At 43.1% G+C, this 12,826-nt stretch overlaps 1 protein-coding gene across 4 annotated transcripts in view; it reads left to right on the top strand.

Moving 5' to 3' along the window:
• The window catches only part of CRIM1 (cysteine rich transmembrane BMP regulator 1), a 195,015-nt gene that overhangs the window by 98,349 nt on the left and 83,840 nt on the right, over positions 1 to 12,826 (top strand). For all 4 annotated transcript variants that reach the window (XM_016948339.3, XM_016948342.3, XM_016948341.3 and 1 more), the window contains one exon: positions 10,474 to 10,595. In XM_016948339.3, coding sequence (XP_016803828.3) covers positions 10,474 to 10,595 — 122 coding nt within the window. The remainder of the gene's footprint in view (positions 1 to 10,473; positions 10,596 to 12,826) is intronic.

Raw genomic sequence — 12,826 nt, 5'->3', positions numbered from 1 at the left:
TTACAAGTGAAGATGCTTCTTAGTATGGTAGGCAAGGCCCCTTATTACTCAGCCCTGCCCTCCCTCTCTGGCCATGACTCCTGCCAGTACCCCCATAATAACCCCAGTCCTCCTCTCAGTACATAATGTACTTCTGGTGGGCTAACCTATTAGTTTAAACTAAACACACTGTATTCTTTCTTGCCTTTGTAAATTTAGTGTGTTCTTTCCTCTATCTGGAATGCCTTCCCTCTGTGCCCACTCCCCCACATTTGATGGTCATTTCACAAACTGCCACTCACACCCCTCACCACCACCACACACAAACACACACACACACACATACAGCATCAGCTGTTTATCTTTGTGCTGCTAGTTAGAGAAGGCATCATGGAAGAAGTGATCGTCAGGAATGAACCGAGGTCTGTGAGGCATGATGGGGGGCTTCAGGGTAGAAGATGCAGAGTAGCTCTGACTTTTCTCTAGCTGCTCTTAACAGCTTGAGTATCAGCACAGAGGAAGTCAAAGGGTTGAATCACAGTTTGCAGTTAGTAGTTCTTGGGGCTGAATTTTACCCCAAGACATGTTTTCTTTAATGTGCCCCTTTTTTTCTATTTTTAAATTAGTCACTGATATTTAAAAACTGGCATACTTCACATAAAAATCTGGCTTCTCTCGAGTACATGGAAGGTATGCCCTCATTGAGTTTACCCTTTGGCATGGAATGAGTAGTGATGCCCTGTTAGAGGTCACAGACCTTCTTGAGGTGTCTACAGTCCCCCTCTACTCTTTTAGGATTCCTGCCTGACTCCTATAGACATTCAGGTTTGCCATCTCTGGGATTAAATAAGTTGGGTTTGGGAGACAGATACAGAAGGAGGATAAAGAGGCAGGAAAGGTAAAGGCGTTAGGAAGATGGTGGTTCAAGTGAAACACCGTGGGTTTTGGGCTCCGTTGTTAAAGAGGTACAGTCAGGAGGAGGTTCAGGCCGCAGAGAAAAGGAAACGATCTGGGGAGTAGATGTCTCAGTGACTTTGAAGTGTCAGTGTGGTAGAGCATGGGCCAGGGAGAACTGGAATGATGAACCATTGTCATCAGCAGATAGGATGTGTGACCAGAGAGTTCAGAGAGCTGTGGCTGCAGGACTGAGTCACCGAAGTAGAGGGGGCAGCAAGGGTCACTGGATTCCAAAAGATCAAGTGAGGCCAGAGTGTTGAAAATACTTTGTCCACATAGACTCTCAAGCCTCTCAGATTATAATCATATAAAACAGCTAACAGGTGTTGTGTGCTTCTGTGTTCCAGGCACTATCCTGGGTGCTTTTCATCAGTTCATTTAATCCACATAGCAGTCATATGATATGTGGGTACTTTAATCATCCCCACTGTACATAGGCTACAATTGAGGCTTAGAGAGATTACTTAACTTACTCAAGGTCACATAGTTCCTAAGTGGCCAGAACTTGAACCTAAGACTGTGTTGTTGTCAAAGTGCATTCCCCAAACCTCTGCCCTCTAAAGCGTTGGATAGGAGACAGAGTCACCGGAAGGGAAGGTTTGCATGAGAGAGGAAAGCAACCATGTGGAAGTAGCCAGTGGTCAACTTGGAGAATGCTGACCTCCCTTCCATCCCAGGTGAATAAGTGAGTAGGATGTGGGGATTCTCAGTCTCACTGGAGATGGCTATAAGGAAATAGAATCTTTAGGGGAGAGCCAGGTAAATGTTAGAAACAAATTTGAGTGGTGCATTGTGTGATAAGTTCGGAGGATGGGGGAGTTTGTCTGCAGAGGAAAGTTTGGAGGAAGCAGGGGAGTCAGTTGGAAGGGATGAGTCCCAGAGCAGTGCTCTCTGGGGATGTGCATTCCTTGGAGGATGAGAGACAATACGGTCTTTCACTTTGCACTGATGACAAGGATGAGAGGCAGGGAATTGACTGCCCAAAGGAATCCAAGTGGATGCATGCTTAAAGTCATCTGTTTCAGCACTAGCTCAGGCCCCAGATGGCTCTGGCGGCCTGAAGGAGTGTTAGCAGCCAGGCAATGGAGGCTTTGCTCAGATTTTCAAGTAGAAGGTTAGTCCAGACATCGTTGGTGTTTGTTCTTTGTGTGCTCTGGGGAGAAGATTTAATAGTCACCCTCCCATTGTGTTCTCATTTGTGGTTATATATAAAAGCTTCCCTAAACTAAATTCCCTAAACTTAGGGCCAGAACCCTGTGTATCCCCAGCCGCAATCCAGCTTAGTACCTGCTGCATGTACACACTCGGTAAACAGCTACAAAATCATTACGTGTTCATAAACAAGCTGATTCATTGTTCCAAAGCATCTATTTTCTGAGGCAGTTGGAAATTCCACTCTGAAGTGGGAATAACCTATGTTGCTAAACTAAAACTTATTCTCCACTTCCCAGCCCAGTTCTCCTTTCCACAGCGTGATGTGCCAATTTCCCTTCCTACTTTTCCAAACTAGTCCTTCATGCAGCTCTCACTCCCATCCTGTCTTACTCTCTAAAGCCATCCTACCAGCCATGAAAGCAGATGCCATTGTCTTCCCCTAGACCAACGGAAGTGAAGGCAGGGAGCCTTCCGTTCCTGGGACTTGGCCAGCTCTCGATATGTGATATCGGATTGTTGAGCTGGACTGAGTGGCCCAGGATTTCTGCCAGATCCCAGCTGTAACATTTCAACAGGGGCACGGGCCCTGCGATTACTTTCAGCTGTGTTTCTGCTGTGTCTGTCTCCACCCCCCCACCACCCACCGCTGGGGTTGAGTCCCTTCAAAACTAACCCTGATTTTTTTTTTTTAGCCACTCACATCAAGGTAGTAATTTGTGAAAGATGCCGTTGTTTTCTCCCCACCACACCTACTTTCTGTGGGGCAGAGTCCTAGAAGATAATTGTTAAATTCTTATAGGAACCACATAGACTTACAACTTCTGTTCTCCTGCAGCTTATACCACTTTCCTTTCAACTTAGCACCTTAAGATAAGCTTCCGGAGCCACATGCCAGCCTCGAGGAGGAAGCTAGGAAGAGAAGAGCTTAATGACTGCTTTATTATTATTACCAATAGTAGGAAGGCAAAGGAATATTTTATTTTATTTTTATTTATTTTATAAATTTTTTATTTCCATAGGTTTTTGGGAAACAGGTGGTATGTGGTTACATGAGTAAGTTCTTTAGCCGTGATTTGTGAGATTTTGGGGCACCCATCACCTGAACAGTATACACTGAACCCAAACCTAATTGTCTTTAACTTATACCTTCCCTACATGTGAGCATGTCCTTTGATTCCTCCCCCCAGAAAAAAACAAAGCCCAAAACCACAACAACGAAAGGCAGAGTGATTTTCTGGTGGTCTTCAAAGGGAAAGTGTTGAAGAAGGTACAGTTTCTGCTCACTGTACACAGGGGAGGGATGGCTGCGGGGGGAGAGTGTGATCCCCAGAGCAGGGCTGCACTTGCTGTGGCTACAGCACATTTGTCAGTGTTAGGGGGTGGAAATGCCAGGAAATCACGCAGGAATAAGCTTGAGACAGGGGAGAAAGGGTGAAGGAGGGTTAGTTATTCATACACAGATACTAGTAAATCTCTTACGGTGAGGCACGAGGAAAACTGTGAGCCTAAGGAACTTTCATAGGGAGGAGTGCTGTTTTCCATAAGAAGGGTTGGACCCTCAGATAGGAAACCTGTTTCTTTTTGGATATTTTATTTGCAGCCTTTAAAAAAATTAAAAACTTACGCATTCCTGGAAAGAGTAAGAAATTTAATCAGTAGAAAGATAGTACATCAAATTTAATTAAAGTTGCAGCTACTTTTTATAGAATAGCACTGTGTTTTATATGTCATTATAATTTCCATTCCCGACAAGCTATTTCATTAATACACTGTGTAGAATCCTAGTAACACAAGGGCTTTGCCCTTTTTGCTCCTCATTTATCCTTGTTTCCTGACTAAAGGGAGACCTTCCACCCACCTGTAAGTAGTTTTTAATTTATAGACGGTCATGTCTCCACTTTTGAAGGCCTGAAGCACTCAGTTCCGGTGTGTAGTAGATCCAGTATTGGAAGAAATCTTTTCCAGAAGACCTCACTGACTTGTTTTCCTCTAGGATACGGGCAGAGGAAGATCAGAGTCTGCTGGGGAAGATGAGGAATATGATGGCTTGCTGCTTCTGAGCTGCCTCCTCTGCAGAAGGAGCTTACTATGGGGAATGTTAGGATAACATCAGCACCCAAACCAGGAGGATACCTCTGGGGTGACGGGGCGAGGCAGAGGTTGAGGGGCATTCCTGTTCTTTGCTGAAAGGGCTGTGGGAGGGGCAAACAGGACTCCTAGCCCTGTGGCCTCCTCCAGGAATCTCCTGTAGGTTACCTTCCTTTACGGTTTTTCTGGTCATTGTAGTAAAACAAACTGTTGACCCTTGCGCTTAGTTATGTAGGGTCTGAAACATGCCTAGTGGTAGGGAGACAACAGCATCTAGCATGTTGTTTCTTTTCCGGCCTTGCTTAGAGTTCTTTAGTAGGGAAAAAAAAGTTATATAATTATTATGCCCCCACGAAAAACAAAACATCACCAGTGCAAAGGCCCTATCTTGAGCTGGGCCTGAAGGTTGAGGTGCTTGGAGAGGAGGAGGATCAGGGGAGTAAGGGACACAAGGTGACTGATGTTCCTGAAGGACAGGGTGCAGGTGAGTGAGAAGAGGATGAGCTGAGGTCAGTTTGCAGCAGTGACGGGAATGGGAATGGCAATGATAGAATCAAAGGATTTTATATTTAGAGAAAAGTTTATTATGATCCAGCTGTCTCACTTTATGGATGAGAAAACAGTCTGCAAGAGTTTAAGTAGCTTGCTAGCAGTCACACATTTTTCTTCTTTGGGTGACAGTATTGGATAAATTGGTAATATTTCTGTTCTTTTCTTCCCTCGTGGTATCTCTCACTTTTAAGCAATGGTATTCAGGCAGGAAGGAGTCTTTGTAAGTGATCTAAAACAAGTACTAGTAATCATTGTTCTCATTATAATGTTAAAACTAGTTGTACTTGTTTTTTGTTTTTTTGGTTTTTTTTAGTGGAAAGTACAAATTAAACTGTGACCACCCAGGCTGTGCACATCTAGGCACAAAGTTCTTGGAAAGTGGATTGCAAATTCCCATCAGCAGACTCTCCTGGAGAGCCTATTATATGGGCAGATTCTGGAGCCGCTCCCCAAACCTGCAGAAAAACAATGTTTGAGTGGGTACCCTGGAATCTGCATTTTAAACACATTCCACAGTCTTTCCTTCCACATACTAATTTTGAAAAGCACTGTACCTAGAAGCTTGCAGTCTAAAATGTATAAAAATAAAAAATATAAAACAATACACGGTCTAACCCCTGACTTAGTATCCATGAAAAAGTTTATTTCAGATTATTGGTTGGGTACCTTTATCTTTTTTTACTATTATTTATAAGACAAGTAAGACATGCCCCCTGCACTAGAGGAATTCACAGGAGAAACAGTCTGATTTTGATTTAGTATGATGGGCCGATGCACTTCAAGAGTTACTACCGTTACGTACTGTTGCAAGTCAGAGGAGGGAAAATTAATCCTGTTTGTTTTTTGACCAGAGAAGGTCTTATAGGGTAGATGGTCTTAAGGTTGTGGGGAATTCACCAGGGGCAAGGGAGAGGCAGGGATTTGAGGCTGGGTGGACATGAGCTGTGGCTGGAGTGATAAGGGGTGGTGGCAGGTGATTCAGTGACATCAGATCATCATTGTTGCTGGAGCGTAGGGTGTGTGCAGGAACCAGTAGAATATGGAAACTAATAACAGGTAGAGGCAGACTTAGGAGCACCTTGCAAGCTATGCCCAGGAGCTCGGACTCTGACCTTCTGGCCTGCCTGGGATTGTCTGTGAAGTCCAGGAAGCAAAGGACATGAAGGGAAAGCTTAAGTGTGTACTCACCGCCCTTCAGTCAGCAGAACCTCCTAAAGGGGTGAGTGCCCTCTAGGGGTTTCCATGATTTCTGAGTTCCATTGTACTCAGGCACTCAGGTGCCCACTGAGCTTGAATCCATTACCTACTTGAGAAAAAAAAAAGACAGCTTAACCAAGTCCCACCTGGCTGCAGCTGTGGTTACATTATGCAAAAATTTGTTAATGTGGTACCTCGATTGATCATTATATTAACTCTAAGGATTACATTAGAGGCTTTATTTTTCTGGTTACTTGCAAATACAGGTTGCATCTTCTTTGAAGTTAAAAAGCCCTTAGCCCACATATTGTATGATTCCATTTACATGAACTATCCAGAATTGGCAAGTCCATAGAGACAGAACATAAATTAGTGGTTGCTAAGGGCCGGAGATCGGGGGAAAGGGAGTGACTGCTAGTGAGTACAGGATTTCTTTTTGAGGTGATGAAAATGTTCTGAAATTAGGTACTAGTGATGGTTATACAACCTTGTGAGTATAAAACCACTGAATTGTGTACTTTAAAAGGGTGAATACTTATCGTAAGTGAATTATATCTCAATAAAGCTGTTTTGTTTCATTTTTTAAAACCTTAGCACTTCTGCTCAAGGTCATGCAAATAGCTCTGCCTGGGGTGGCCTTTATGAATTCACAGTAGAGAAATCTCAGTGCTCTCCTCACTTTCTTTTGTGTTTTTGTTTTGTTGTGTTACTGTTATTCCTGTCTTGTTCCTCTGCAGTTCACTTCCACTTAAGAAACATTTATATGACTAGACATGATAGGTACTAGAAGAGCTTATGTTAAGATGACTCCTCAAGTTACCACAAAATAGAGAAAGAGGGTGCTGTAAGAAAAGTGTGGTGTTTGGGGGTTCAGAGAAGAAGCTGTTATCTGAGGTTGGCCTAGAAAGACAACTGGGCATAAGGGCTGGATGAGGAATGTGCAGAGGCCATTAGGGCAGGCAGTGCAGAGACAGCAAAGTGCGGACTTATTTGGAGAAAAGAGCATGACCGTAGCACTGGAAAATGAAGGGAAATACTGGGAAACAGAATTGGGAAAGGGGTATATGGACTTCAGAGTGTTGAATGCTAGGCTGAGAAAGTGATACATAAAATGAGGAGTAATGGAAGATAAATTTTGACTGCAGAAGTTTGGGAACTGAGCCTTAGGATGGGTGTAACATGGTTTGGGAGAGACAGAGACGTGGGCAGGGGGAGATTGGACTAGAACTGGAAATTGGGGAGAGGGCTTCAGAAATGAGGGGTAAGTGTTGAAATCAGCTCACTGCAGCGTTTCTCATGAAATGCTGTTTCCTCTGCCCCTTTTGTGTTCTCCTTTCCTTTGCTTGCTCCTTATCCAGAGATGGGGATAAAGGGAGGGAAAGATTAGGGAGGACAAAAAGAATTAAAATGAAGAGAAAGAATGTGGTGAGGACGGTACAGGTTGCATGCGTCAGTTCTTCTGTAGTTCAGCATTTCCTGTTCATGACTCAGTAGAGGAAAATCTAGTCTCTTCTAGTGGAAAACACAGAGAACAGGAAACCCTATTTAAAATCAGGTCACTTGACTAAGCTGTGTAACTCCTGTTCCCATCGGTGAGAGGGAAGAATACCTCCTGCAGTGTGTGTTAACCAGAGAATCTAGAATAATCTTACTGAAGAATTTTTTAAAACTACATGGGACTCATATCATTTGTAGATATAACAGACTTCCTGGGCAAATATGGGTCATGATGGGGTCCCCTTTTGTTACCTGACAGAGTGAATGTAAACATACCTGTTAAAAGATAACTCATGTGAGTTGTATTATGTTGAAAATAAGGAATTGCTATTTGACCATTTCGAACTGCAGAACTGGCAGTTTCAGTAAGGTTTTAACCTAATAGATAGCTACCCAATAGATATCCGACCTAAGCCCAGATTTTTACCTTTTGTGGTTCTTTCATCAGCTCTTTCTTGATTAAGATACTAATTTCAGGTTCAGGGGAAGCTGTGAAAAGTCAAAAGATGGCAACAGGTAGATCAGAAGGCTTTGCAGGGAAGGAAACAAGGAGACAGGAGCTGGGGTCACACCAGCTAGCACAACCAGGGTCTTTATTATGCAGTCAGTTTAGTTGTAAAGATTCAGCATAAAACATTTTCCTTTCCTAGGTGGGTTAATAGGTAGTTGGGTGCAACTTCAGCTCTTCTGTAGCCTGCTGGAGACAACTTGTAAGGGACTTTAAAAAAAATAATAGGAATATTTAAATGTTAGGAAGATGTAATGCATATAATGTTTACTCTTTGGGTGACAGGTACACTAAAAGCTCACACTTCACCTCTATGCAATATATGTCTATAAGAAACTTGCACTTGTACTCCCTAAATGTATTTTTTAAATTGTAAATTTTTTAAACAAATGTTGGGAGAATAGGTCAAACATAAAAGGGGAAAAAAGACTTCATGGCAGACTTAGTCATGGAGTTCAGTGTGGTGTGACTCCTAACAGCATAGCAGAGAACCCAGCACGTAAGTGCACGTGTTCAGTAAAGGTTGTTCAAGTGATGAAGGACAACATCTGAAGAGGTATTTTTTGGTTGACTGTACACTCTCAGGTGTTTAGATTAGATGATTCCCTGGAGCACATGTGTAGGCAAGAATGTGGAATCATAGAAGATTTGTAAGAGAAAGTTAATCGGCTATTCTTGCGGGATGCTTTCATTGTAATCACATCTACACATTGGGGTCAGGGTGTGGCCTGTCAGTATTCTAGCCCCATTTATCTATAAACTCCAGAGAGTTTTAAGTTGTACAGAGTGCCAAGTACAATAAATGTAAACAATATAATGTTACTGTTATATCACAGCAGGATGATTATGTGCTTACCACTGCAATGGCTAGGGATATAAGCATGAAAAAGTATGGGATGACCTTATCAGGCACTAAAAGCCCAGCTCACGTTTACTCAGCGCTGGAAAATGATTGTCCTGCAGGAATATAGCGTATGAATTGAGAGCTCCAAGCTCTACTCACACAAAACAGGCAAACCTTTACTTGAAACCATTGGTAGAAATACAATTGCAGCAAAACCTGAATGACCTAACACCCTCTTCTCCCAGGAATCCAATAGAACTGTCACCCCACATGGAAGAATCCTCAAGGAGCCTGCCTTGGGGTGATAGTGGGGTGTTTAAAGCCACCTTTCCAGTGGCTTTAATAGTCTTTGATGCAAATCATAACCTAAAGTAATTTCTTTTCTAGTTCCATGGTTAACTATAAATGTAATTAAATCTCTGGGCCTCATTATTGAAGTACTTGTGGACTATAAGCGTATTTTAATTTATTAAAGATCCAAAGAACAATAAGTGAACAAACCAATTACTTAAATAAGAAAGGGGGACAAAAGCACAATTAATGAATGTGTTGATAGTTTTCCCTGCTGGGAACATTACCTCCCCTGATCTTGACCTCTACCGTACGTAAATACCCACATACTTCCTGCCAGGATGTCTTTTTTTAGGATGCCTTCCTTTTATTCCTGTCAACCTGGGAACTCCCGCCGTCATCTTCTCCACCCTCTGACCCATACATCTCTCCCCAGGGGAGTCCCAGAGCAGAAATCTAGCGGCTCTTTCCTCATCTTACATTCACATGCTGACACCCAGCTGCCCGAAGTTTCCTGTGTCCTGCCTCTCTTTCATTGTAGCAGATGCAACATTTTGTCTCCTCTTATTTCACCTGCCCGTATTTGCCAGGCTTCTGTGTTTAGCAATTTTTGCAGCAGCATTGAAGTTAGGGGTGAGAGCCAGCACAGCCAGCTTGCAGCTCATGGAACACCCCCATTCATGCGTGCAGAGAGATCGATGCTCAGGTGGGAGCTTAAGATCCAAAAAATTAAGACTTCAGCTTCCAAGATAGCTGTCATAAAGTTCACTTACTACAGCTTAGGCCCTCTATTTATAAAGAGCTCCTCAGTCTTCAGTCCGTTTCTTTTATTGTGCACAATCATAAATTAAATATTGCTCAAGATGAGAGTGGACTTAAGACAATCACACTGACAAGAAAATACTAAAAAGCTAATAACTTAATCATTGAACCAGGAGTCAGAAAATCTCTGAAAAACACCTAAACATCAGTTGCAGCAAAGGAGCAACATGGGGCCATTTAGCACGGGAACACTCACTCTGTATTAGCCTGTGCAAGCATCGATTCACAGAAGAGCATAACAGATACATATGAAGATGTCCCTGAGTCAGCCAGAAAATGTTTGTTACGCTCAATACCAGTCTGGTTAAGTAAGAAATGAGGTAATGCATTTTAGAAATATTTCTGTCAAAATGGTTAAAGTTAAAAATTGGGGTGTACATAAAGGAGACAAGCCTTAGTTATTTGAAAGCAAATTATGGTAGAACCCCTCCTGCCTTCCCATTTCCCAGTGACACCAGATAAAGGAGGCAGTGTCGTATAGACCAGGTACTTTGCCACAGCCACTGCCACTTTGTTTGTGGTCTCCCGACTTCTATGTTGTTGTTTATTCATGGGGTTTTCCTTCCCTTTTCTTTGGTTTCAGATGCGAGTGTCTCTCTGGCTTATGTGGTTTCCCCGTGTGTGAGGTGGGATCCACTCCCCGCATAGTCTCTCGTGGCGATGGGACACCTGGAAAGTGCTGTGATGTCTTTGAATGTGTTAATGGTACGTGGGGTTTCTCTTGTTCTCAGAGAGTGTACATTTGTGCAGAGGAGGAGGAGGGAGGGTTCAACTTAGCTGCTTCTGCCTTTTACAAAGCAGGGATTACCTTCAGGGACTTGCTGAAGGGCACTCAAAAAGGTTTGCTTAAGATCCACAGTGCAGTAAAGAAAGTTAGGTTAGGAACTATCATTCCACCCATCAGAAGGAGGATTCTGGAAATGTAATAGCAGATTGCATGTAGCTGTCATACTCAGCTGTGTTACAGAATTTCCAAAACTTAGGGATTTCAGGAAAAGGATCCTGGAGCCTGTGATAGTTTTCCTGCTGTCACTCAGTAACTGGTCCCATGGCTGTCGGGAGGTGACCTGGCTAAAACTGCATTGGGCCTGCCACACTTGGGAACAAGAAAAACATGGCTCATCTTGTTTAGCATTTTCCTACTTAGAACATCTTTGCACCTGATCTTAGCCAAAAGGCTGAGAGGCGGTGGGGAAGACATCTTTAATCAGTGGTTGGTCACTGACAGCGGCCTGCTGTAGGCTTGACCCACGTGGCCCTGAAAAAGGATTCTTGGGTCACGAGATTCCTTCTGACAGAATCTGCCTCTCCCTTTTACTTTATATGGGAGGATTTGGTGTTTGGTGGCTTGATGTTTATTGAGTTTAGGTGCTAGAAGGAAGGGGAACCTGCAACATGCTTCTCTACCAGAATATTCATTAACAAAAAATAAAATAAACTCAAACAAGTTACATGTCAATAACCATTCAGAGCATTATTTAGTCAATACTTGTATACACAGGAAGATGGAGATGGATTTGGACAAATACAACAAAATTACACATAGAAATATTCATATCAAATACTTCCTGTAGGAATTCAGATGTCATAAGGTTTCCTGCCCTCCCAAGGCAAGAAAGGTTATGTTGCAGTTGAGTCCTATTTGGTTGCATCCTGTGATTTTTAGGCCCGTGGCCACGTTGTTTTTTATTGTTTATTTTTGCTTTGAAGAAACACTTGCAGTATGGCTTTATGGTTAAGAAAGAACACAGACTAGAATTAATAACCTCAATTTGAAAATTGGGTCCTCCATTCACTAGCTGTGTTAACTTTGAGGAAGCTTCTTGGTTTCCCTGGGCCTCAGTTTCTACATCTGTAAAATGGACTGAATAACAGTAAATTAAACAAGGTATTATAGGTGAACTACCTTGAATTTTGCCTCAGATGTAAATAATCTTTAGTATTCTTTTTTTTTTTTTTTGAGACAGAGTCTCGCTCTGTCGCCCAGGCTGGAGTACAGTGGCGCAGTCTCGGCTCACTGCAAGCTCTGCCTCCCGGGTTCATGCCATTCTCCTGCCTCAGCCTCCCGAGTAGCTGGGACTACAGGCGCCCGCCACCACACCTGGCTAATTTTTTTGTATTTTTAGTAGAGACGGGGTTTCACTGTGTTAACCAGGATGGTCTTGATCTCCTGCCCTCGTGATCCACCCGCCTCGGCCTCCCAAGGTACTGGGATTACACGCGTGAGCCACCGCTTCCGGCCAGTAATCTTCTGTGTGCACACTTTCTATTCACATCCAGAGGCACAGTTCTGGACATTGGGGATGGGGGATAGAGATGGTAAGGTTGAGCTTCCTGACTTACAGACCTTATAAATACAAGCATGCAGGAAAGGGGAACAGAAAAAGTTCTGTACACTTAAATCACCTCTCGGTGCTTCTCCCCACTCCGGTCATTATTTAGCCAGTAATCACATCCATTAAACACAAGCAAATGGCCAAGCAGACCTTTTTTCTGGAGGTGCTACAGTTTGATTTATGATAGGTGAGATTCTGTGAATACTTGTACCACTGGAGACAGAAATAGGCACTGCTTCCCTGGGTTCCCAGCATCTCAGATGTGCTTCATCCAGGGCTCATCACTTGGAAAATACTTAACACTCATGCCTGTCTCTCACTCCAAAATGTGAACTACTGGAGGACAGGAGTCTGTCACATTCATCCTTGTGTCTGTAGTTGTTACCCTATTATCTGCCTCACAGAGGACACCCAGATTTTGTTGCATGAGCCAGTGAATGATCTAATTCGTATCATCTTAGTTCCCTCTAGAGGTGTCTGTTAAATGTCAGCCCGTAAATGGGTTACTTTGTAGGAATCCTCCATCTATTTACTGCCCTACACTTTAATCTTAAGTCATTTGTCCCCTGAAAATATCATCTCTAGTAGAAAGATTTGCTG

Source organism: Pan troglodytes, chromosome 12 (genome assembly GCF_028858775.2).
Source record: "Pan troglodytes isolate AG18354 chromosome 12, NHGRI_mPanTro3-v2.0_pri, whole genome shotgun sequence".
Classification (NCBI taxonomy): domain Eukaryota; kingdom Metazoa; phylum Chordata; class Mammalia; order Primates; family Hominidae; genus Pan; species Pan troglodytes.
The sequence above is the reverse complement of the archived record's forward strand: the minus strand, read 5'-3'. Positions and strand labels throughout refer to the sequence as shown.